This window comes from Candida pseudojiufengensis (genome assembly GCF_024610245.1).
Source record: "Candida pseudojiufengensis strain CBS 10847 chromosome Unknown scaffold2, whole genome shotgun sequence".
NCBI classification, from domain to species: domain Eukaryota; kingdom Fungi; phylum Ascomycota; class Pichiomycetes; order Serinales; family Debaryomycetaceae; genus Lodderomyces; species Lodderomyces pseudojiufengensis.
The window spans coordinates 380,925-407,896 of NW_026261524.1; the positions used below are offsets into that span (position 1 = coordinate 380,925).

General features: G+C 26.2%; 9 protein-coding genes and 1 pseudogene across 10 annotated transcripts; 7 read left to right on the forward strand and 3 right to left on the reverse strand. All coding sequences in view use genetic code 12, as the record gives it.

The window, feature by feature from the left end:
• Nucleotides 1-439: 439 nt before the first annotated feature.
• Nucleotides 440-3,832, forward strand: KGF55_001066 (uncharacterized protein; the record flags this gene model as incomplete). Its single annotated transcript, XM_051755602.1, has 1 exon — nt 440-3,832. One exon carries the CDS (start codon nt 440-442, stop codon nt 3,830-3,832), a length of 3,393 nt encoding a protein of 1,130 aa, XP_051616108.1.
• Nucleotides 3,833-6,536: 2,704 nt separating this feature from the next.
• On the forward strand, nt 6,537-8,399 carry KGF55_001067 (reverse transcriptase/ribonuclease H family protein; the record flags this gene model as incomplete). Its single annotated transcript, XM_051755604.1, has 1 exon — nt 6,537-8,399. The coding sequence occupies one exon, from the start codon at nt 6,537-6,539 to the stop codon at nt 8,397-8,399; it is 1,863 nt and encodes a 620-aa protein (XP_051616109.1).
• Nucleotides 8,400-8,626: 227 nt separating this feature from the next.
• On the forward strand, nt 8,627-9,025 carry KGF55_001068 (uncharacterized protein; the record flags this gene model as incomplete). Its single annotated transcript, XM_051755605.1, has 1 exon — nt 8,627-9,025. The coding sequence occupies one exon, from the start codon at nt 8,627-8,629 to the stop codon at nt 9,023-9,025; it is 399 nt and encodes a 132-aa protein (XP_051616110.1).
• A 287-nt stretch (nt 9,026-9,312) lies between these two features.
• Nucleotides 9,313-9,780, reverse strand: KGF55_001069 (uncharacterized protein; the record flags this gene model as incomplete). The annotated part of the gene is made up of 1 exon (XM_051755606.1): nt 9,313-9,780. One exon carries the CDS (start codon nt 9,778-9,780, stop codon nt 9,313-9,315), a length of 468 nt encoding a protein of 155 aa, XP_051616111.1.
• A 1,565-nt stretch (nt 9,781-11,345) lies between these two features.
• On the reverse strand, nt 11,346-12,209 carry KGF55_001070 (Frag1/DRAM/Sfk1 family protein; the record flags this gene model as incomplete). The annotated part of the gene is made up of 1 exon (XM_051755607.1): nt 11,346-12,209. The coding sequence occupies one exon, from the start codon at nt 12,207-12,209 to the stop codon at nt 11,346-11,348; it is 864 nt and encodes a 287-aa protein (XP_051616112.1).
• An 8,521-nt stretch (nt 12,210-20,730) lies between these two features.
• Nucleotides 20,731-21,954, forward strand: KGF55_001071 (uncharacterized protein; the record flags this gene model as incomplete). Its single annotated transcript, XM_051755608.1, has 1 exon — nt 20,731-21,954. One exon carries the CDS (start codon nt 20,731-20,733, stop codon nt 21,952-21,954), a length of 1,224 nt encoding a protein of 407 aa, XP_051616113.1.
• Nucleotides 21,955-22,765: 811 nt separating this feature from the next.
• Nucleotides 22,766-24,063, forward strand: KGF55_001072 (annotated as a pseudogene). Its single transcript has 2 exons — nt 22,766-22,991; nt 23,699-24,063. Coding segments are annotated over exons 1-2 (591 nt in total).
• Nucleotides 24,064-24,582: 519 nt separating this feature from the next.
• Nucleotides 24,583-26,118, forward strand: KGF55_001073 (uncharacterized protein; the record flags this gene model as incomplete). The annotated part of the gene is made up of 1 exon (XM_051755609.1): nt 24,583-26,118. One exon carries the CDS (start codon nt 24,583-24,585, stop codon nt 26,116-26,118), a length of 1,536 nt encoding a protein of 511 aa, XP_051616114.1.
• Nucleotides 26,119-26,153: 35 nt separating this feature from the next.
• KGF55_001074 (uncharacterized protein) lies at nt 26,154-26,438 on the reverse strand (the record flags this gene model as incomplete). Its single annotated transcript, XM_051755610.1, has 1 exon — nt 26,154-26,438. One exon carries the CDS (start codon nt 26,436-26,438, stop codon nt 26,154-26,156), a length of 285 nt encoding a protein of 94 aa, XP_051616115.1.
• A 76-nt stretch (nt 26,439-26,514) lies between these two features.
• On the forward strand, nt 26,515-26,943 carry HIT1 (Hit1p; the record flags this gene model as incomplete). Its single annotated transcript, XM_051755611.1, has 1 exon — nt 26,515-26,943. The coding sequence occupies one exon, from the start codon at nt 26,515-26,517 to the stop codon at nt 26,941-26,943; it is 429 nt and encodes a 142-aa protein (XP_051616116.1).
• Between the last annotated feature and the right edge of the window lie 29 nt (nt 26,944-26,972).

A 26,972-nucleotide genomic window follows, 5' to 3' on the forward strand; every position in this document is an offset into this window, starting at 1 on the left:
TGCAACACTTTTTTTTAAAGATCACTATTCACATCAAGTTAAACAACACCAGAACCATTATTTGTAATTACCAAAAGCTTTAAATTTATATTAAAAACTTTATATTTATATTTATTATCAACACTTTACACATAATCATCACTAACTCAGATTAGTTTCAGTGATTTATTTCATTAAGATAGATCAAAATTTTTTGCAACCATTATAGTTTTATCATCTATAACATCAATACAAAATATAATCATTATAAAGTAAATCATTATTATCAAAATAACATAAATTTGGGATCAAAATTTTAACTACAGATAATTAAAGTATTGTAAAGAACAGATTTAGTATAATAATTTCATATATCAATAGTTAATTATTCACAACACTATTTCAATCAAAACCACTTTTATCCACAAACCCATACCATGAAAATATTATAATATTCAATATGAAAATAACAGAATTACTTAATCCAGAATCAACAGATAGCAGAAAAATTACCATAGATGGTCCAAGTAAATATATGAACTTAACAACAACAATGCATTCAAGAAATGTTGAAAGATGTTCAAGTACAAAATTATGGCAGTTTTTAGATTCCAATATCTGTGCTTTATCAGAGTTGGATTATGATTATGGTAAAACAAGTAATCCGTCAATTAATACATTAAAAGAAAGAAAAAATTATACCACAATAGGTAATTTCAAAGCGGCTTTATGTATTGAAAAAAATAAAAATAATGTTAAATTAATCAAAGATTTAAATTCCTATGCATTTATAGAAGAAAAGAAAAAAGTAATACAAGATGAAGAATCAATTAAATCTGTAACTGAATTATTAGAAAATGATGAAGAAGATAAAGAATCAATTAAATCTGTAACTGAATTATTAGAAAATGATGAAGAATCAATTAAATCTGCAACTGAATTATTAGAAAATGGTAATGAATCAATTAAATCTGCAACTGAATTATTAGAAAATGGTAATGAAGATGATGAAGAATCAATTAAATCTGTAACTGAATTACTAGAAAATGGTAATGAAGATGAAGAATCAATTAAATCTGTAACTGAATTATTAGAAAATGATGAAGAAGATAAAGAATCAATTAAATCTGTAACTGAATTATTAGAAAATGATGAAGAATCAATTAAATCAGCAACTGAATTATTAGAAAATGATGAAGATGATGAAGATGTCATATTTACATCCAGAAGATCAAAAAACATAGTTATTGAAGATGAACTGGAAGATGAAACTTTAGAAACTCATATTCAAAAAAAGATTTGCTTAGAAGAACATAAATTGAGAGATTCCACAGTTATAGACAACCTACTTCTCAATGATAAAAATCAATTTATATCTAGAACAAGTTCAGCAATAGTTGAAATTGATGGGGTTCAAAGTTTAGTGGTTGCAATTTATGCACCTAATATTAGAAGATATACACCTGAATCAAATATTAATATAATCAATTTTTATTTAGATTTAGTGACATTCACAGAATCTTTTAATTATCCATTATGGTTACTTGGTGATTTGAATAGCATTCAGGTTCTTGATTATACAATGATTATTAAAAAATCAACATTTGCCGCTGAAGAAATTGTAATGTCAATAATTGATAGATTAAAAAGAATTAAACATGTCATTAGTTCAAGATTATCATTAATACCTAATTTACATCTTGTTACAAACCATAATCACGCCAATTGTAAAATGTTAGATGATATTTTATGTCCTGAAGACAAAATAATGAATATTAAATATTTAAAAATTACACAAAAAATTAAATTTGGTTCACATTTAAGTATTTATATTGGTTTAACTGATAAAATTGATGCAAACGCTTCAATTACTAATTGTCAAAAAAATAACTACAACAGAATAGGTGAAATCAAAGTAAAAAGTGGAACAAATTGCAAATGCTGCATTTATGCTAATTGTAAATTAAATGAAATACAGAATATTTACCATGATCCGAAAAAAATTTCAATTCCATCAGGCCCAATTCCATCACATATATCAAAAATGATCGTCAAACCAACAGGTTACATCAAGTCTTTATCAGACAACAAAACTTATGCCTATTTTGATATTTCCTCAACTCACTCAACTCAAACAAATAGTGTTTTTTACGGATTAAAAATTGAAGAAGGTAAATCAAGAATTTTTTGTTGCCTTGACGATGACACTATCAATTTAAGTCAATTATCAAGATTTGTTTTTAGTACAAAAGGCGAAAGAATTCCGCATTTTAATGCTTTAGATGATAAAGTTTTATTAGAGTCAGGTCCAATGGAAATGCGTGGGTATTACATAAAAAGAGACAGGGGATATCAGTTTATCAAACAACATAATATGATGAAATTAAATATCCTTTTTGGAACAATTAATACTTTTTCATTAATTAATGATGGTCAGGTTATACCACAAGCTGAAAATTTAAGTGATTTAGAACTCAACGGTAGAGTTTTAAAAATCCGTCCCGAATCTGATACAGAAATTTCAATTAATTTAGATACCAAAATGGTTAAGTTAAACTCAATTTTAAGAGGAGTCGGGATTGATGAAAATAAAATAACATGGTTTATTAATAGTTATAAAGATGAATTAAATTTAGATACTTCAAATAATATTTTCAAAATCCCAATTAGAGATGCATTAACTATATGTAATCTACCTTTTAATAGAACAAAAACTGAAGTTTTTAATGCCATCAATAAATTGTACCCAATTTTTTTAGATGATATTGAAGATACAGCTAAAGCAATTATTCAAAATTATGGCAACACTTCAGCAATTGGTAATATAGAAGAATTTTCTTACAATCAAGAATGTCTTTTTTATAAAAATGTTGTTAGAACAAGAGATAATTTTATTGGTGTTAGAGATATGTACGGTTTAATTCCAGGTTTAAGTGGTTTACAAATAACAAACAGAGTTGCAAAATATAAAGCAAAACATGAAGTTCACCCAAAAAGAAAAATAATCCCACATGATTCATACCAAGTAAGACATCCGTATGAAGTTATTTTTATCACGTTAGATGATGCAAAACAATTGGCTAGTAAATTAGGTATTTTAGAAGAAATTGGTCCCTTGTTGAGACAAGATATATTTAATTTACCAGCAATTCAAACTATAATGCAACCTATTAATTATGAAATAAATCCCCATCCACCATTAACTCCAACTGATTTACCACCATTTCATATTAGAAAATCACCAACAGCATTTTATGTTAATGGTATTATTGTTGCTAGATCTTCTGGATCTATTTCTTTTAGAAAAATGTTAGATGTTTTGAATGTTGCACCTAAATTGGCCGCATTAATTGAAAAACGTATTACAGCTCCGTTTGAAAATTTTGGAAATAAAATCAAACTTTTCCAACTAGATGTTTGTAGATCTCAAGCACAATATTATGGTTTTGATCCAAGAATAATTTATCCAGCTTTAGTTGGTCTTGATGAATTAGAAAGAATTTATAGAGCTTATGAAAATCATATTCAAAATCTTTATGATATTGGTGTTCAAGTTCCGGATTTCATGGATATTAATGATTCTGATGCTGATGCTAATGCTAATGCTAATGCTGATGCTAATGCTAATGCTGATGCTGATTCTGATTCAGATGATGATGCTGTTAATAATGATGATGCTGTTAATAATGATGATGCTGTTAATAATGATGATGCTTATGCCGATGTTTATGATGTTTATGATATTAATGATGTTTATGATGTTTATGATGCTGCTAACGTTTATGATGATGATTATGTTGATTTTGCGAATTATGCTGATGATGTTTATGATGCTAATGATATTGCTGAATAAGAAGTTATTGATTACATATTTCTAATATATATATACTATAATGATTTCAAATTCCTCTATCATTTTCTAGGTACTTACAATTGTGGTATTCTTGGATAATTTTGAATAGAAAATCATATTTACAACAAATACATATTTAATCTACGGTATAATTAATTTTCATTCGTAGAAACTCCCAATTCAAAATTTAATAATCAATTTCTTTTTCAACTTTATATAATTTTTATTACAATTATCTGACAAAGCTTTATTTTCAATTTTAAATTCATTAATAATAATTGAAACTTTTGTCATTTTTCAAATTCAACACATTTATTTTTCAGAAGGTTTAATATGAATATATTAATACTTGAAATTCATCAAAACTTTTTTGGAATACAACAGCTAATGCTTATTAATAAAAACTGATCTGTTTTTTCAATAAAATGACTTTTTCATCAGTTAGTTAAGTTGATTTTAATAATGTTGCATGATTACATCCGTAAATAACTTTGACATTCGATAAAAACCATAATGATTAGGAGACTTTTCGATGTATAAATAAGCATCACCTAATAATTGTAAACGCTGTAAAATAGTAATTGGTTTATCTTTTTTATTTTCTAATTTGATCTTTTTAGTATGTGGCTCTTCTATTTCTTCATATCCATCATGTTATTGTTGAATTTGATGAATCTATTTTCCAGATCCTTAATATTGAAGATAAATTAATCCTATGCTATAAATTTCTTCATAATTTAATTTAAATGCTTCTACATCATCAATTAATCCAAGTATTTGTAAATTTGATAAAATTGGACTATTTGAATCTTTTATAAAATTTTGAAGTTCTTGAATCTGAAATAAATGAATTTGATGTTGAACATTTTAAATATCTTGATAAAAATAAATTGACTCTAGATTCAATTATCTGTAATTCAATTCTGATATTAATAGGTCTTGTGGTTTCATCTTCTAATAGTTTAATTAATTCTGTTATACAAGAATTAGTCACCTCAGCAATTGTTTTGATTCATGGAATAGTAGCAAATTTTCCTCAATATAATTGATAAAATATGTACTTATACAGTTTTTAATCAATTTTCATGTCTGATCTTTATTTCTGTATTATCATTTTTGTTTCTTTCTTAATCATATGTATTTGATATATAATTTTTCCACAAAACCATGATATTGAGAAACAAATTTCATTGATGCGTGAATTAAGTTGAAAAATCTAAATTTCAAGGTCTTGTACCACTTGTTAAGTGTTTGAAGTATTATAATTGATGAAATATTAACAAGATGTGTTGAATTATATGATGCAGGAATTAGGTGCGAGGTAGGCAGAATTATGGTGGAAAATTTTCATGGTGAAAAGGTAGGTGGTGCTAGGCTAAGCAAGATATTGGTTAATTGGTGGACAAGTTAAGCTATCGGTGTTTTTTGACAGATACATTACCTTTCTATAACTAAACTAAACTATGATAAATATTGACCCAAAGAGGTAGTGTATTTGTTACATATAACAAGATGAAAATAATTAAATAAAGCAACACTGCATGCAGTACATTTAAAATATATATATATAAGGTAAGACTTTTCAAAGTAAATATTAGATAAAGAATAAGATTAAACAATTATTACACTAGCAAGTACTAAAGTATATAAGCAACAGTTGAAACAAGCACATAAAACAACAAATTTTTTATCTGTATCATGAGTATCTAAAAATTGAAATATCAAAATATTATTAATCATAACTATTAATTCAATCTTTTCTTTTATCATTCATTTTAATACCATCATTTTTAAAATTATCCCATATGAAATTTAAATTTTTTGAATATGTATCACTTTTAAGCAAAAAGGATTTGGCACAAGAAGGGGTTCAAGCAAGACTCTTAAAATTACTTTAAGAAAATGTTAATTACCAACACAAAGACATTGTGTCAACTTTTGAAGTATTAGATACTATCACAAACTATAAACTCAAGGGAGTTAGAACTATATCAGCTGGACCTTTTCAATCATCATCAACTAATACTACTAATAGACCTGTTAATGCATCTATTCTTTTTGCCAACAGAGTTGCAATTAATTCAAATACTTCAACTTCTCAAACTTAAAATTCAAACAACAGACAAAGATCAAAACCATTACCAGATCCGTGCACTGTACACCCAAATATGAGACATACCAATGCAGGTTGTCATGCTCAAAGAACATCCTACACAAGAAGTCAACCCAAATCTGATTAAAATGATAGTTCGAAAAATTAATGGCATCCTGTAACGACGGTAAACTAGTTGAAAATTCTATTATATATCTATCAACTGCGGGTATAAACTCAAATCGTGTGGAAAAAATAACAGTAGATCTCGAAGAAGCAACATCGCTTCCAGCATTATAAGATTCTGGTGCAGATGTTAATTTCATAAACAGGTTGTTGAGAAGTATAAATGGAAGGAAGAAGAGTTCAAGCCCAAGGCAACTTATAGTATTTATGGTAGTTTCTTAGGTACAGTTAATTCATATGTTTCAGTAATGTGGAAAACAACACAAACAAATATTTTATTTTACGTTTGTAGTTTTATTTCTTATCCGTTAGTTTTAGGTGCAGATATTAGCAGAATATTGAGAGCTATTCCAAGTATATTAACTGTCTTACGACCTGGAACATCAATTGATTTGAATGGATTCTCAGATCCATCAACATCTATAAATGAAAGAAAACATGTACCACCACCATTTGTTGCAGATACTGAGACTGATAAAAAGTGCATTGGAAGATTTTGGAGAATTAGAAAATAATATATCATTACCAATTGAAGAAACATGGTATTTACAAGCAGCAGTTCAGAAGATGTTACAACCTCCATCACTGGAAGAACTCAATCGTCTTTTTCATTCATCAAAGAAAATAGACGAATTTCTTAAAAAACTTATGGAAGATTATCAAAGTAATATAAGTAATAATCCACCACCAATTAATTTAGATTCAAAATTTAATCATAAAATAGTTCTTGAAGATCCAAATAGAGTTACATCATTAAAAGCATTTAGAACTCCTATTAATTTGAAAGAAGAACTTGATAAGCAAGTTGATACTTTATCAAAAGCGGGATATATTAAACCATCTGTTTCAGAATTTTCATCACATAGTTTCTTTGTCAACAAACAAGATAAATCTAAAAGACTAGTTATTGATTTTAGCGATTTAAATTCAAATACAGTTGCAGAAGCTTCTCCAATGCCATTAGTTGAAGATTTAGTAGAAAGTGTTGGATCAGCTGGTTTTATTTCAAAATTAGATTTAGTAGATGGTTACCACCAGATTCCAATGTCATCAGATTCAGTTAAATTTACAAGTTTTAGTACTACTTATGGACAATATGAATGGTTAGTTATGCCATTTGGTTTACGTAATGCCCCTGCTACTTTTCAAAGAATAATGAATATGATATTTCATGATTTTATTGGAAGATTTGTTGTTGTTTATTTAGATGATATATTAATCTATTCAAAATCAGAACAAGAACATATGGAACATTTAACTTTAGTATTTCAGAAATTACATGAACATAATTTAGTTGCAAAACAGAAGAAATCAGAATTTTTCAAGAAAAGTACAACATTTTTAGGTTTTAAAATTAGTTCAAATGGAATTGCTACAGCAGATGATAAAATTAAAGCTGTCATGGAATGGGAATTACCAACTACACCAAGAAAATTTCAACTGTTGTTTGGTTTTATGTCTAATTATAGAAGGTTTATTAAGAATTTTTCAGCTAAAGCTAGACCATTAATATTAGCAGGACTTAAACAAATAAGAGCAAATTCACCAGAAGTTAAAGAAGCATTTGAACAATTAAAGTTAGATTTAAAATCATCATTAGTATTAAAACCACCAGAAATTAATGGTACTTATATGATTACTACTGATGCAAGTGATTATGCTCTTGGAGCTGTTATTGAAATTTTAGATAAGAAAACTTCAAAGATTAAAGGTACTGTTGCATTTTATTCAAAAGCTTTAGATAAACACCAAAGGAACTACAGTATTAGAGAGAAGGAACTTTTAGCAATTATACAAACTTTGACTAGATTTAGACATTTCTTACTTGGATCCACCTTTGTTATAAAAACAGATCATAAATTACTACAATATTTACTTAATAATAAAGAACCACCATCATCAAGATTATCAAGATGGTTAGATGTGTTGTCAGAATTCGATATTACTATTGATTACATCAAAGGAAACACAAATATTGCTGATGCATTATCTAGAAAATTTACAGAGTTAGTTAAATCAGATACAGATTATGATGCAGATGATTTAGAAGGTCTTACAATTGCAAATACTACTACTTTCCATATTGAAACACATCCATTAGGCGAAGATATACTTGAAGAAATTAAAGAAGGTTATTCTCAAGATGAACAAGCTCATGAAATATATCATTATCTTTCAAATCAATTAGATCCACCAAATTCAATCAAATACAGAATTAAGAAATTTAATTACAGAAATGGTATTTTATATTTTAAAGGATTTGATTATCGGGCAGATCCAATTGAATGAATATGGATTCCATCAAATAAAGTCATTGATATACACCATTCATCAGATACAACTTTACACCCTGGAGCAGAAGTAACTTATTTAGAAATGGTAAAATCTTATTACTGGCCAAATATGGTTAGTTCAATTAAAAGATTTGTTAGACATTGTAATATTTGTCAAGCTATTAACCCAAGAAATCATTCAAACTTTGGATTACTTCAACCATTACCAGTACCTAGTGCTAGATGGTCACTGATTCCTATGGATTCTATTGGAGGATTTCCAGAAAAAATGGTTGTGATTTCATTTTAGCTGTTGTTGATCGTTTTACTAAACGTGCTCATTTTATTCCTACATCAAAATCAATTACTGCTCAAGGTTGTACTCAATTATTTGTTAAAGAAATATTTAGACTTCATGGTTTACCAGATGAAATAATACATGATAATGACGTTAGATTTGCTACTCATTTTTGGCAGGATTTCTTTAGAGAACTTAAAGTTGAATTACATTTTACTTCAGTCTATCATCCACAATCTGATGGTCAAACAAAGCGGACTAATAGAACTTTAATTCCATTATTACGTGCTTTTGTTAAGAAAATTGATCAAAATTTGTTATTGAAATTACATATTGTTGAATAGGCTTATAATGCTCATGTTCATAAAGCACAATAAGTTTAATTCAAAGAATTTATACAACTTTTAACTGCATTAATTTTATTTATTTATTCTGCGATATATATTTATATATTATATGTTTAAAACTTTGAATGTCCAAAATTTATATTTTTGCTATAGAAAATAAATAGGAGTGAATCAAATTCAGAGATCAAGTGATTCCATGATAATTTAATTCAATTGCAAAATTTATTTAGTTGCTTTATATAAAAAATATTCTATAGATCAGTATTAGGCCAAACTTTTACCAATTATTTATTTTGACGTCTTACTCTTCTTTTTCTTCCGCCAATACCTAAGGCAGTAACTTTCCATGCAATAGACTTACCACTTCTTCCCATAATAGATGACATTTCTTTAGTTGAGTAACCAAGATTGTAGTATCTTGTTAATGCGGAGCATTCTCTGTCACTCCAATTGTTTCGAGCACCTGCACCAACATCTCTAATTTCATATAGATATGGTTTTGTTCTATTTTCAGAAATAACTTTATCAACAAACAGTTTTTTATTCTTTCTTAAGAAACCCATTTTACTTTTGACTGAAGCTTTAGTTCTTTGTAAAGCTTTAGCAATATTTTTATATAAGCTTCCTCCGTTATTAAATAAAATGAGTTTTTTAAGTTCATCTTCTGTCCATTCTCTATATTCTCTATGGGTCAGTTTAATACCTGATGTGGATTTTTTGGTTGATTTTGCCTTTGATCTTAATATGGCCATGATGAAGTGTGTTTTTCAAAACTTGATTAAAAATGGTTGTAAAAATGGTTGTAAAAAATCAAAAAAATTAAAATACACATTTTTAAATATTTTTATATTTTTTTTACAACCAAATTATTAAAACAAAAATTTCAATTTAAAAATAATAATTTAAGAAGAATTAGATTAAAAATGTGAAAATTAGATCATTACAATATCTTTAATTCAAAGAATTTATATAACCTTTAACTTGATTAATCTTTGTTCATTTACTCTCCAATATATTATGATGAAATGGTAGACATAAAACACTTAAAATGTTTGGGCGTTATGCCATAAAGGTTCGAGTCCTTTTAATATATTTAAAACTTCGAATCTCTAAAATTTACATTTTTGTTATAAAGAATAAAAAGAGAATGGAACAAATTCAGGATTCAAATGATATCTTGAATGTTTAATTCAATTGATTATTTTATAAGTTTATTTAATAAATCATATATTAATACTCAAATTAACATTGAATAATTTACCTTCAGAACACTTATAAATTTATTCCTTAAAAGATTCAACTAATTTGAGAGAAATAAAATTGGCTCTTTTTTTTATCCCTTAACTAAGAGTTCTTTTTTGTTTTATATTATTTAATTTTTTTTTTGTATCAAGTTATTACACAAATATAATTCACATATATTATAGTAGAAAAATTATATTTCACAATATAATAAATATTGAAACAAAAAAGAACAAGTTGGTTGATTGAAGTCTTTATATTAATAATACAAGTGATAATGTACATCTGAAGTAAATATTTAAGTAAAAGATAAACATAAATTCTTGTATTATTCTATTTAATTTAGAAGTTAAAGTAACTTTTCAAAAAAGAAAAATCAATGTTTATGAATAGTGCAAGTTTGACTTTCTCGAATATTATCTTTCCTCTAGTTAATTTGAGAATTAATATGAACTTTAGCTTAAATATTACAATACGATAAAATTAGGTTATAAATGGAATTAATTAAATTATCACAATAAAACAATAAAACTGAGAATTATTAATATCAAAAGAATATGTAATAAGTTTCATCTACCCCAGATTTCTTAATTTTAATTTACTTTCAATACTGAAAGTAATTTCTTGACGGAAACGTTAACCATTTAATGTAGATTTAATATAGATAGCTTTTCACTCTTTGATATTTTTGATCAATATAGAATGAAATTTATCAATTGATGACATATTCAGATTAAACAAATAATTGAAGAATAAAATGTATTTATGTACAAAATATTGTAATTTCAATAGCTATTATTTTCTTTTAATAAATCGAATAAAATAATATGACGTAAAGCTTATTGTCACGACTTTGTGTTTCAAGTCTTTCAATTGTCACCTAAAGTAAAAGTCTTAATAATCATGGTTGGTAAATGTCCTATGTTTGTTAAATTATTTCTATATTTTTTAATAAGAGCCACTTAAATTCCTTACAACAATATACAAGCGTTTCATTGTTTTCGTCAAACGATAGTAGATTTACAAAATAATTGATCATAAGTTCATTAAGTTAATAATTAAAATCTATACGAAACTATTGATAACGAGCAACTGGCTCTTGTTGGAAAGCAGGTTGATGTGATTGAGCAGGTACTACTGGTTGTGGTTGTTGTTCATTAGCAAAATGTTGTTGAGCAATTTGTTGATTATGCATAATTGGTGAATTAACATATGTATATTGATCACCAATTTCTGATGATGATCTACCATTATTAATATCTTTTTCCCATTTGGATTGATTTTCATAATCATATTGATTAGTCTGATATAATTCTGGATGTTTACTTCTATATTTTCTAACTGCACTTGGGAATAGATCCATTGACCAAAGAATTAATAAAAATCCATACCAGAAACAAATTGACCATTCAAATCTAGCGGATAAAGAATCATTTCCATGTTTCATATAGTAACCAAAACATGCAGCTAAAACAATAGCAACTATTAACCATATAATTTTAGCGACAAAACTAACAAAATATAAATTAGCAAACCTTGATTTACCAAAAACTGTTCCGTGATGAATTGGATCTAATTTTGCTCCTCTAGAACCAAATATATAACTCACACCAAAATCACAACAACATGCCAAAAAAATAAACGCTATAAATATACCAACCATTGATAAATGTACTGTATTAAAATTTTTTGTATTAAATATTGAAACAAAAAGGATTGCTAATTGACCAATTATTGCACAAATTATACTAGCTATAGCTAATCTTGGTTGATGATGTGATATGTATGGTTGAATTTTATGCTTCTTACGTAAATACAATCCCATAATCAACGTCCCTACGAAGAATATGGCTTGAAATCCTGAACAGGAGATGAAAAGGGGCTGTAAATTAGTAGCTCCAATATCTGATAAAAACACAGGGTTCTGAGGTTCTGACATAAAGCTATATTGGCGAGTTTTTCCAGCCGCACTCCAACATATTAATAGTGACATAAGCATTCCGTTCCAAACTACGAATGCAACTATAGGAATTAAATAATAATGAAGCACTTGAAAACGAATTTTGGGCTTCTTTTGACCATTTTCTAAGTTATTAACCATGTTTGTCTATGTGGATGAGTAAAGTGCCTCTAATGTTCACGTGGATGAGTAAAGTGCCTCTAATGTTTACGTGGATGAGTAAAGTGCCTCTAATGTTTATGTGGATGAGTAAAGCACCTTTAATGAATAAAGACTATGTTCAATTTTCAAATATAAGGAATAAATGTTCATATATATTAAGGAATAAATGTAAATAGTCTATGAGTTTCCCAGAAGCAATTATTAAAGTACCATCAATGATTGAAGACTATCTGATCTCGAGTTTCATATATATAAGGAATGAAAATGGATATGAGGTTCTGAAAAGCAATTATAAATTTTTACAAATTTCAAATGTTTCAAAAATACATGTACATCATCAAATGTTGTTTTTGTGTCATATTCCAAACTATAATACTGCGCAACTTTTCGAAAAAATAAAACTTTAGATCTCATAATAAAATAAACCTTCGAGTTTCGTATATCATATCGCAATTTTATTATAAAACTAGTTGTCAGTTAATGTTATAAATGCGAGTTCATCGAAAAATTTTTGGAAAGCTCTCAAGGTCGTTAAATTTCTCGAAGAGATCTGTAGCGTTTGATGTGAAAACATGGATTTTTCTATCTAATATTTTCGAATTCTCGTAACTTGCTCGTGGCGTTAGTTAGGACGGATTAAAAGAAGTGGACCTATTTCTTATCTATTAAACTGAGTGGGCTTAGATTGTTTCGATCAAGCCCTATGGAACGTATAGCAATAACAAGAGAAGGCTTTGCAAACATGATTGTCACCAATTACAATCATAAAGCATTTAATTTAATGTATTTTATGCTTGACGTACACTTTCCTTTACTTGTAGCTAATATGATTCTATGTTATCCAAGTTCCAATTTTGGTTAGACTTTAGGCCTAAAGAAAAAAATCTATGGGATTTCGCATCAAAAATAGAACACGCAAGGAAATTAAAAAAGAAAAGTTTTTAAGTATATAATCCTTATAACCCATTTCAAAGCTGTATACTATATCTGGAATAACCATTAATTAAGAAACTGACACATTTATTCGTCTCATCAAGAATCTTTGAAATTTTAATGATAGATGAGTGTTTGAAACAATTGTTACAAAAAAATTGCGGTACGGTTGTTCTTCAAATAAAGGCTGTGTTTCGAAATATTTCGCGGTTAGAAAATATCGGGATAATAATTCTGACAATGAATTTAAATCCGATTAAATATTGGACCCACTTACTGTCACACACCATTAACAAAATAAACTTATAGAGTTTGCATCCTCGTAGGTACAAACTAATGACAGAGAGACGTTGCATTGAAACAGTTTGACAAATGAATTGAAGAATATCTTGAAAAACTTCAAATAATTCAAGAGAATATGCACTGTTTAATGAGTTCTCAATTGGATACTTACCAATCTCAATGAAAGTTGATTTGGTAAAAGCAAACTAAGTTAAAATAGAATATAGCTCGTCATCGAATAGCTTTCCAAGGGACTTAACCAGATAAAGGAATTCTATTTACGCTTTCAACATTAATATTTTGACGTAATTTGTACCGAATCCAATGTTTAGCCAATATTCCTTCCTTACGTACAAAACTAATTTTTCAATTTTTAACGAATTCATGTATCAAAAGAATTTTAGTGTTTCATTTTAAAACCTATCATTGACAAATATAATTTCTATAATTTTGCTTCTTTGATCATTGACGTGATTAACTTTTATTCCCATAATCAGATATTGAACAAGATTTGTATCAAGGTTTGATTAGCATCATCTTGGGGACAGGAATTCGAGTGTTGATATGTGTGACGGTCCCACCAGTACCACATTCCTGAAAATGCATGCTAAATTTTGAAATGAAACTTGCTCTCTAGTGTTTTTTTTATTAATTCTTCCCTATGTTTATTGTACTCTTGTACTCTTTCTCCATAGATGAATTTGAATCTAAGATATCATGTTGAATAAGTGAATCATGATAATCTTAAACATTAGAGATCAAGGTCTTATTCAAATTTGAGCAAACATTTTCATGTCCCAACAGATAATCAAATTCTTTCCCTCAGATTGTTAATCAAACTTTCAAACAAACCTTTAAGTGAATTAAAAGTTGCAAATATCCTTTTTCAAATGCAGTGGCAGACAAAATGATTTCAAATTTCAGTGTACTTATTGTGAGTGTAAATTTAGCTAGTATAATATATCTCTAGGTTTTGAACGAGTATTTTAAATTGTCAATTAAAAAAGAAAGTATGAAGATTAAGAATGTCTTGTGCAAAAAAATTTATCGTTTTATGAATCTAGTTCATTTGAAGCTGTGTCAGGAATGTACTCTTATTGACTTTAGTTTTTTCTACGTCAAGAAACTTTGTGCTATTCTTTGCTTACTTGACTACCGAATCATGTAGTGTATGCAGTATAAAAATAATAAAAAATTTTAAAATAAAATTTTAGATGATCCAAATTTTACTCTCATTGCTTTGTGCTTGAGATGGATAATTATCAAATTGCAAAGATATAGAGAGAAAGACGAAGTTAGATTTTGATTACATCAATAAGATCAAATAATCTATAAGCAGTACAAAATCTACAGATCTGGATCGTTTACCGGTCATTAAATCTTCTACGATTCCAGATTAGCCTTTAATGAATGATCTTAGGTATTAGATTTAACATGAAACTTGCAATAAAACTTTCATTACGGTATGATGGATAAATGACGAGATGTTAAAGTCTAATTTAAAATTTGGAATTTAAACTTTTCATACGCATCATACATGAAACTATAATAAAGTAAGGTATAAACTGTTAAATTCACTCCAATTTCAAAGTACACTCAATTAGATAATAGATTTACAAAAATAGAATTTTAAAACGAGATATTTAAATTGATCCAAAAATGAAAAATTACATAGAACTCTTTTAATCATCAATCATCAACACAAAAAATTAATAGTTGGTGATTCATTAACGATATTTTGAAGATCTAATAGTCTACATCAGTCAAATTAAACAGATGGAAATATGCATTAATCTTGTCGAAAGCTTAAATCTCTCTGTATTAGATTTATGATTCGTACAACGTGCGGTCATTTGACTCTTTCCATTTGATTTTTTTTACCAAGCTTTCATTAAAGCTCAACAAAGACAATTGAAGTACAATTCTTCTCCAAACCATCAAAATGAAGAGATTTTCAATAAGAGTGGAAAAAACAGAAATTAAAAATATTTAACAAGTGGCAAACATTTTGATTTGTTAGGTAATCGGTTAACACATAATACGAAAATAATTTTGTTAAATAAAGGGATTTTTGATTCTTATTGTCTATGTGCAATTGAACTAATTTCAATCATTTGAAGTATTGGGTTCAAATGGAATGGAATGTAGTTTGAATTAAACCAAGAAAAAATTGAAGGAAGTAGTAAGTACTCTTACATCAAAAGATTATCTTAATTTTCTTACTAAAAATAATATTTAATTTTTGGCCTAAGATCTAACAAATGTAAATAATAATAATTATTTAGAAAATAAATAAAACTTGAAACTCCTATTAATAAACGGAACGGATCGAACGTTACTTTGGTGAATAAACATAAAGACACGTTAAGCATAAAGCACATCAATTCCATTAAAGCATGATCGATTTCTACGGTGCTACTAATAATTCTTAACATGGTCTACCGATTGTCCCCCCTTTAATGCAATGAATTATATGAAAATTTTATTATTATTTAGTATAATGCGTAATAATCTAATAACCAGCTAAAAGAGGCTACCAAGTAACACCAAATAATTAATTTTAGATAATACAGTAGATCTTATTTAAATAATTTTTTATTATAATATTTTTATAATACAAGATTTGTAATCTACCATTTATTGAATTAGCAAGGCTTTAATTATGAGTATGAGTTTCAAAATATCATTATTTATGGGAGACGAAATTCATCTATATATTTTACTAAGGGATTTCATTTGGAAATCATTGATGTTATCTTACATACAGGTGGCAATGCATTCATTTCATCACAAAGCCAGACTAGTTAACGATGAAAGTAGAAAGGAAGGAAACTCAATTTCCCAACCATATTGTAACTAGTTAAAAATACCAAATGGTGGATCTATTAGACTGTATAAAATTTAAATAATAAGAAAAAGTAGTCATTACTTTTTTTGATCTTTCTGTTACCTGTAGAAACGAATTAAGTTAGGAAAGTCAATGAATTTAAATTTTATGCCCTGTATTGTTAACACACTACTTCTTAATTTTACCTAATAAATAAATTAACTCAATTTACATTTATTTGAATTTTAATTCGTTTGATTTTTTATTATTTTATTTTTTTAAAATTTTAAAACAATAAGATTTTTTTTTTTTTTAAAATTAATATTGTTGGATAATTTCTCGTTTTGTGTAACTTAATGTGAAACACTTTTCCATTATATGAAATAAACAACATGAAATTGATTTCTTGCTAATACCAATTCATAGAATCTGAAATATATTTAATTAATAAAAGCCCTAGATCTTTGAATTTCATAAAACACAATCATATGATTTTAGATCTAATTTGATCAACCCAATTAATTAGTAACCAATTTTTTGGAAAAATAAAACATTAGATACTTATTGTAAAAATTTTTGTTCTGCAAAAGAAAAATCTATCAAATTTCTTTTTGACTATATATTTTTAGAATTTTAATTTTTGTACATTATTTATTCCTGATTGTTTTATACTAAAATTTTATTGTTTCAATTTGATAAAATTATTGTTATACTTTTTTTTTATTTTATAATTTTATTTTTATAAAAGAAATTGGATTATGTACCTTACGAACAACATAACGGATCGAAATGAATATTGATTGAAGAAAAATTAAGCAAGTTTGTATTATCATACATTATAAACCAATAATAGGTTTTATTGATGCCGTCTATTGATGCTTACTTATAAATGCAGAAAATTAAATTACGAAAGAAAAGACCTAGAACTCTTTAAATGATTGAATATTCGGGGCCTATAATGAAACGTAACTATATTTCTTTAATTTTCATTGGAACATTAAACTTTGGTGATGCTGTGCCTAATTATCTGAGAATTTTATAGTGTATCCAACAAACAATTGTAATTTTAGATAATTAATACACTTTTAGAGAATTATTGTTTGTTACCCTTTGTCAGTTTTCTCAGGTAATATCGAATCATTATGCCAATGAAATTCTTACTAACAACATTTGGCTCAAAAAAGACAATATCAAAAATTAGAATTAAACTCATTGTAAGAAATTTTAAAATTTTTCTGTGTATTGATGTCATTAAATTCCCAAAAAAAAATTTATTGATAGGTATGGAATAAGTTAAGTTAGGTACAAAGATAGTCAATAATTTGAGTGTTTTGTTGTATTCGATTGTAGTAGGTACATTGAATCTAGAAAAGAACTGGTTTGTTAATATTTGTTTCTTCTTCAAAAATAATATATTATTATTGTTATTGTAAGCCTAATCATTTTTATGTAAGAAAAGCAGATTAGGTTGTATTGCATGAAGCCGCATTGATTGCTTCATTTGTAGAAATAATTTTCGTAAGAATATTATTGTTCTAATGATAGTTTGATAATATAGTTAATGTGATAGACCTTTTAAAAATTGATGGTAATTTGAAACCAAGATAACTGCTTTCTGACGTTACCTTCCGGTATCAGGATGACTAATAGTTTTGTGGTAGTAAAGTTCAACTGAAAGTTTAAAAGCTCAACATTTTATTTACAAGGTATCAAATACGAAAAATTGAAATTTATTTAATTAAGTTACACTAACTAATCAACTATGTGCTATGAATTTTTTTGTCAAACGAAAGCAAGTCAAGAGTGTTGTACTATACTACACCTCCAGTGTAAAATTTCATGCAAAAATATTTTTAACTCTGTACTAAATTAGAACACTATAAAAAAAATAAAATTTCTTTTACTAAGATTTTGTGTCATAAATTCCAAGATGCTTTATAATTTATTAATTGAAATTTACACGGGAAATTTAAAAAGGTGAATAACAAGAACAATAGGAATGTTAAAAATATCCGATTATTAACAAGTGGAGGAAACCTTAAAAAATAGGCAAAGTTGATGACAACACACTAACACTAAGACTAAACACAGACAAGTGGAGCAAGGAATATGATATTTTGAAAAAATTTAGTATACCTTTCCTTCCCATTCGATAAATTTAAATTATTAAATGATAAAAGGCGTTGAGGTGGAATGGAAAAGAAGGAGATAATTGATGAAATTATAATAAAAGAGGGTTAACGGTTGTTTAAGGAAATTTTGTGAATTGAATTAAACGGATTATTGATCAATATTAATTTATACTGAAATTCTCAAAAGAACTGTTAGTTACAAAATATAGTACAATTGACGATCTGCTTTCTTTCTTGACTATCATAATTTATTGATTTGTGAAGGCAAAGATCATCAATCAATGCAAGTTCAAAAGGGTGCTCTCAAAAATTCCTATGTTTAAGTAACACAAAAGTAAAGCTGTCGACCTAGCAGACATCCCCATCCATACTATCCTCATCCCATTCGCACGAGAATTTTTGTAAAACAAATTAAATTTGTGTACAATTAAGAATATACAGTTCAAAATTGTTTGTTGTTCACCTTTCTTTCTTTCAATAAATTCTCCATACATACCTATAATTTAAAAGGAGTAAGATTATATACTTTTAAAGTATTGAACAATAGAGTTTAAGTAAATGTACATAAAATACTCAATAAATCTTGTTATTAGTTTTGTGATAGTTAGCTAAGCTAAAGTTAGCGCAAGGTTAGTCAATTAACTAACCAACACTAATAAGTTTATTAGTGAAATTGAATGAAATTAATTAGTTACATTTTAAATTTTAATTCAATTTCAGATTAAAAATTTTAAATTACATGATCTATGTAAGTATCATCATCATTTGTACTATAGTTTTTATTATCATGTACTTACATTCTCTCATGATAATAAATTTGAGCAATTTTAAAATTAGGTTAGTATTGATTATTATTATTGTTACTCTCTTATAATAATATTGGCATTATTATGCGAAAATCACCGTCCATCTTCTTTTAAAGTATGAGAAGTTGCTTAAACCCGCATTTTATATTATTTATCATTTATTATTAACTTTGTAATGGATTTAAACAACAAATAATAACGACCAACGAGTTACCTAATAGATGAAATTTTCGCTTAGCTTTGATGAATTTCACATTCTACTACACAAACCTTTTAAAATTTTACACGGTGTTTAATGAATGATAATGTAGCTATGTTTCATAATATAATATTCTAAATTTAAAGGAGAGAAATAATGATTCCGTTTATTAATACTATTATCCATTTCAACTAGGGCTTCAATACTAACTCATCAATTTCTTGTATAGCATGGGAAAGGATATGTTAATAAAAACAAGATAAAAATTTATACGAGAAAATTATAAAAAAATGAATCTATTTTTATTTTATTTCAATTTCTATTGAAACTGTTACAAATTTCAGATCAAAACCTCTCCTTATTTTATTTTTTTATCATCATCATCATCATCCATGATTTCTGTTATTTTTCCAGTGAGTCTTATTTATTATTTTTAAGTTTTAAATCATCATACATTTTTAATTTTTAAGTTTTTTATGATACAAAATGAAACTCAGTATCACCTACAAATGTATTATTATGTATTAAAACTTAAATAATAATAATAAACTCTGTTACGTTTTCTTACTTTTCTTTCTGTTCTTTCTTTCTTTCTTTCTTTTACAAGCCTACTAAGTTTGTGTTCAAATATTATGATGTGTATGATTTTTAACACCTATAACATAATAATAATAACAATATCCTAACCGTACTATTAAAAAATATTATAATTTAAATTTTATGAAAATTAGAAGATGTATAAGTTTGTAAATTAATTTTTAATTTAGGCCTAATTATATTTTTTTATTGTTGGTTATTTTTGTATATTGGTATTATTATTGTTAAGGTGTATTAAGTATATTATTATTGTATAAGAAATATAAAATTTAAATATGAAACTCTTATATAGTCATAAATTAATCTACATTTGCAGATTAAAATATACAAATATATATAACAACTAGAATATACGTTATTAAATATCAAAGAATTAGTCAAGTCCATTCACTAAATCATTCATTCATTCCTTTTTATCATCAATCAAAACAGTTAATTTAATATTTGCAATCAAAAGATTTTTTTTTCCCTTGTTTCAATTTATTTAATACAAATTTATATATGATATAATTTTGCAACTATTCATAATAATTAATTTAAATACAAACAAAATAAACAACAAATGGATCAAAAATATATAGATAACTATATAAAGTTCATTTGGATTATAATATCATCATCATCTACTAATAATCATTATAATCACCTAGTGTTAATTAAATCTTTCAATCAATTTAATTCAAAATATGGTGAATTTTTAAAAAATTTAATTATAAATTCACAAATTTCTAAAATTAATTTAATTATATCAACTTATTATCTTTATAAATATTATCATTCAAATAATGTATTAAAACATGAAATATTTGAAGAATCTAATAATTCATTATCATCATCATCAACATCATTAGTTGGAGAGATCAGCAGCATTCATATATATAATATAATAATATCATTAATATTATCAAATAAATCATTTGACGATCAATCATATACTTTAAAAACTTGGTTAATAATTATAAAAAATACTTTAAAACAACAAAACCACCAAGTTATAGCAATTGATTTGAAATTATTAAATTTAATTGAAAATTATTTTTTAAATTGTTTAAATTATAATTTAAATTATATTAAAATGTCCACAGATTTTAAATTTTGGAATTTAATTGAATTTAATAAGATTTTTAAAATTGATCTATTGGTGTTGATAAAATTCAAAAATTTAGTCTTAATGAAGGATGAAAATGAATTGATCAGTCCAAGTTGTCATGATAGTAATTGCTATGTTTCATCACCAATTTCAAAACATAAATCTAATTCACCATCATTTTCAACTTTTTCATCACCATTAAATTATCCATTAACTCCAAAAACTCCATTAGAATTTATTTCAATAAATTCATACAACTCAAACTTATTATCAAATCCATCATCTTGTAAAAAACGAAAAATTGTACCAATGTTACCATCTCAAGAATATTCTAAATTTAATTCTCAATCCAACTATCATCAACAACAACAAAATATTTATCAAAATATAACTCCAATTACATTACCTTTAACATCTACAGATTCATTTAATCAATATCAACAAGTTCAACAAATCCCCCAAATTTCTCAAGCTCATCATTATCAACCAAAATATACTCAACAAAATTATATACAAACTCAAACTCAATTATCAATGCAATTACCCCCACCACCATCACAACAACAATATTATTATCAACCTAACAATCAAACTTATAATCAACAAACACAGCAATTTCAACAATTTCAACCAATATATAATCAAACTTTAATAAATCCTTTCAATAATCAACAATATTATAATTCTTATTGGTAATATTTATCAAACAAAAGTCATTAACGAAGTTATGGGTCAATTTTCTTTCAGGTTTTAGCATAATATTCTTTTTCTAATCAGTTAATTTTTATTTTATTCAGGTACTTTATAGGGGGAATATATATTCAAAATATGGAAAGTTTTAATGGCATTATTCTTTAGTCAATATCATACTCTTTCTTTTTCTACTTAATTGGTTGCAAAATTTGCATTCTTACGATAATTTCTTTAGATAATTCACTGTATAAGCAGCTACCAGATTATATACGGCGTTCGACCAAAGAGAAAAGCTAAGAATAGTCTTCATGTTATCCATTCTCTAGCTCAACTTACGACAAATTTGTAGAGGTTTGAAAGATGGGTATCACTTTTAATCCAATATAACTAATCAAAAAGAGTCAAATCTTTCTTTTGAAAGATTTGACAAAAACAAGAGCACGGAGATCTAAAGAATACAAAATCGATGGAGAAATAATATCAAGATTCAAAATACCTTTCAAAAGGTTTATCATTATCAATTGAACTTTACATATAGATCATTTCATCTAGATGACTGGTTTAGTAATATTTTTACCATATGATTGGACGAACATCAGGTTCAAAAACATTCATATCAAGCAAGTAAGATGATCATTTTGAAAAAATAGAAAAAAACATGCCAGTGAAATTTAAGTTCTTGTTGTTTACTAAAAATTTTAAATTCAAGATATGACTGAATTTGAGGTGGGACTATCAGATTGAGAAATATTTCCACGATTTATCGTTAGGAACAGCCTTAACAGTGCGGTTTAAGTTTGATCATATCAATATAATGGACTCAGAATCAATACCACCTAGTTATGTTTCTATGGAAGAGTATGAAATTAATATGAATTCCAATGCTCAAAATCAAGAAGATCAACAAGAACAAAACAATGGAGAATCCGATAAATTAATTGAAATACCTAATTCTGTTCTGTTAATTCAAATCATTGATGATGATATAATTGAATTTAATACTAGTTCATCAGATGTTGAATGCAATGAAACAATCATGTGTTTCAAAAAAAAAGATACTTACAAATTTTATACTTTTAAAGATCAATTTAAATGGTCATTCAATTATTATATATGTGGTTTTTATTTTTTTTTCTTTACTTTCCTATCTTTCATGATTGGTCTAGTCTTTTGGCTTTGATGATTATGTTAAACTTTAAACTCAAAATTAAAACCATATTTTCAAGTATCAAATAGAAATTCGAATCCTACTTACAAATTATTTCAAATTTTACATAACATATATCATTTTAAAAGATACATTTTCTTATGAATACAAATATGAATCGATCATGTATCTCGCAGTAACATCCTTAAAAAAACAAACGGCGTTCAGACTTTCCTGTATGATTTAACAGAGGACATTCAACTTCATTATGTAGTTACTGCGTTATTGATTGGATTCTCAGATTTTCATTCTTTAATTAGCTTAATATATTAAGACAAGTTAATGAATCAAAATTTATTAAATAAGGTAAAGAAAAACAAATAAATTCATGTGATTGAAATTCTGGAATATGAATTATTTCAATTTACTAAAAAAATCATCAATACTTTGAGAGACCTTTGATATAAAAACGTATATGGACAGTTCCATCTTCCATAATCCTCCAATGAGCACTATCCTTAATTACTAAATAATTTATAAAGTTATCAAAACGATTGCAAACATGGAATTGGATAATCCAGCACGTTATCATTAATCTAGAGAAACTACTTCAGGTTCGGCTCAAGAAGAAGAAGAAAATGAAAATCAACGAACCTCAAGAACGTAGAATAATGGAAATGCCTGAAACAGTGGGGTTCATAAAATTAATGAATGAAGATATTACTTATGATAAATTAGTTACAAGTAATGAAAAAAAATTAATGATGGTATTAAGATTAAAACATAATAGGAGATTGGATGAGAAAAATAAAAAACATCCTAAACATTTCCAATTTATTAAAGAATATTACTCTGCTTTCATTTTTTTTAAATTTGGTCGTTGTGCTTTTACTGGAGCAATTGTTTATAATGATATTATGGTTAAACAAACTAATGAAGAAATGGAAAATTATAAATCTCAATGATCAAAGTATCATAACTTAACTACTATTATACCTCAAGTAGGACATCATGAAAATAAAAAACCAAAAATTGAGGAATAAAAAGTCATAACATTTAGCTATTTTAAACTCTGGAGTTCTATTTAGTTCAACAAATCAACCTTACCATTATTATTCATTCATGTTTAGTTGTAGGTTGATTTATTTAAAGGGGGTATATATTTGATTTATTCAAATCAACAGAACGTTTATTAGACATTCTAGATCATGTATACACTCTCTATTTAACTCTCAACTAAATTCGGTTGCAAAAACTTGAAACAACCTACAGTGATATTAGTTGAAACTAGCTGCTACCAAATTACATATAGGTTACGCGTCTAACCAAAATTTAATTATTTTTTATTTTTTTGTATAGACACAACTTCTCTCTTTAAAGTAAACGATTTGTTTCAGATACACATCCTTATCAATTTCAATACCAACTGATTCACTTAGTTTTCGTTCATCAGATCCTTTCATACATCAAATGCTATCTTAGTTATGACTACAGAATTGTCAACAACTGCAATGCTGAGTCATCACGAAACAATTAATTTACTGAGTGAAGATACCAATATAACGAATAATGAAACTAATGATCAAGAAATTATAGATTTAAGTAATGATAATGAAGATAGTGATAAAGAAAATCAATCACAAGCAAGAAAACTGGAAGATATAAAGGAAATATCATCAAGTTCATTTTTAAATAATTCAACAACTTCATCATCATCATCATCATCATCAAAAAAGAGGAAGCTGCCAGAATCAAATCAAATCAAATTAAATGATAAAGAAGCTAAAAAACGTAAAATCGAAGAAGAAAAACAATTAAAACGATTAAAAGCAGAAAAAGAAAAACAAGAAAGAGAAAACAAAAAGCAAGCAGAATTAGCTGAAAAACAAAGAAAAGCAGAAATTAAAGAAAAAGAAAGACAAGCTAAAAAACAATTAGAATTAGCTGAAAAAGAAGCTAAAAAAATTAAATTGGAAAAAGAAAAACAAGAAAGAGAAGCTAAAAAAAAATTAGAACAAGAACAAAAGGAAGCAAGAAGACAAGAAGAACAACGTAGACGTGAAGAAAGGGAAAAAGAAAAATTAGAAAAAAAATTAAGATGGGAAGAAAAAGAAAGAGTTAGATTAGAAAAGAAAAGGATACTTGAAGAAGAGAAAAAAGCAAAAGAAGAAGAAAAGAGGGCAAAAGAAGAAGCTAAAAGGTTAGCTGAAGAAGCTGAAGCAAGGAAACAATCAAGAATTGTTAATTTTTTCCAAGCTAGTCCTCAAAGAGTTAAAAAAGTTGTAAAACCAATAAATGATGAAGGAGAAAGTTCAACTACATCAACCACTGAAACTGCAAAACCAAGTGATTATGAATCAACTTTCTTACCATTTTTTGTTCAACATAATGTAAGTTTAGAAAATTCAAAACAATATGCTACTCAATCAACAAAAGAAGAGTTAGATTCAATATTAATGGGAACAATAAAAGATCCATCATTTGATTCATTTTTAAATAGTTTAAAATCAAATAAAAAGGAAGAAGAATCAACATATACACCAGAATCTATATTAAATGCTTTAAATATTCCAACAACAAGAGAATATGAAATTCAAGAAATGATTAATAAAATGTCATCAATAAGATATATTAGATTTTATGAAAATTCAAAACCTCCTTATATTGGAACTTGGTGTTCCAAAAAACATCAACAAGAATCAACTCAAATTTTAAATAATCCTTTAAACATAAATTTAACTGGTTTAAATTATGATTATGATTCAGATTTAGAATGGAATGAAGGAGAAGGAGATGATGAAGGAATTGATCTTGATGATGATGATGAAGAAGAAATTGAAGAAGAAGAAGATGATGATCAAGATTTTATTGAACAAGATCAATTAAATCAACAACAACAACAACAAAGAAAGAATTTGGTTGTAATTAATAAATGGAATGATGAATCAAATAAAGAATTTTTTGCAAATTATAGAACCGTACATTTAGTTGATCTAAATAGTTTAAAAATATATAATTAATCACACCATGATAAGTTTTGTCTTCCCCTCTCCTCTCATATATATTTCTTATAATCTTCTTCAATTTTATCTACTAATATCTTTTGATTTAACCATTTTAAAAAGCTAACACTTAAACCAAAATTTGCTAATAATGATCCTAAACCATAAATTAAATTATTTAATTGATTTCCAAATGATTGATTATAAATAATTTTGATACTCCATTTTAAATGATATAATAATTCTATAAATAATAAAATTGAAATTATAGTTAATATTGATGCATTTATAACTCTTGTTTTGGATATTTTTTCATGATTTTTAATTGTTGAAGACATTTGATTCTTGATATCTCGGAGTTAAAAAATAGAAACTTGTAAATTATTTTTTTATTTTCTAGATACTTTAGATAAGATGATATGTGAAATATGTAAATTACAAGAAAGTAAATATAAATGTCCTAAATGTAAACTACCTTATTGTTCAATAGCATGTTATAAATCAGAACTACATCAACATGAAGAAATTAAAATAGATCAAAAACAAGAAGAACAAACACAGGAATCAAAAGAAGAAATATCTAGACCATCTGAAGAATCAAAATTTGATAAAATATTATCGGATCCGCAAATTCAATATTATTTAAAACAACAATCATTACAATTTCATTTATTATCAATATTAACTATATTAAAAGATGGTTTTATAAATAATTTGAACACCGATCAAAAAATTGAAGTTATGAATTTAAAATTAAATGATTTAAGAAAAGGAGGAATTGAAGAAAATGAATTAATTGAGGAATTCGTGCAGAGAGTATTGGAGTTGAATGAAATTTATTAAGGAAGTTCTATTCAATCTATAAGTATTAT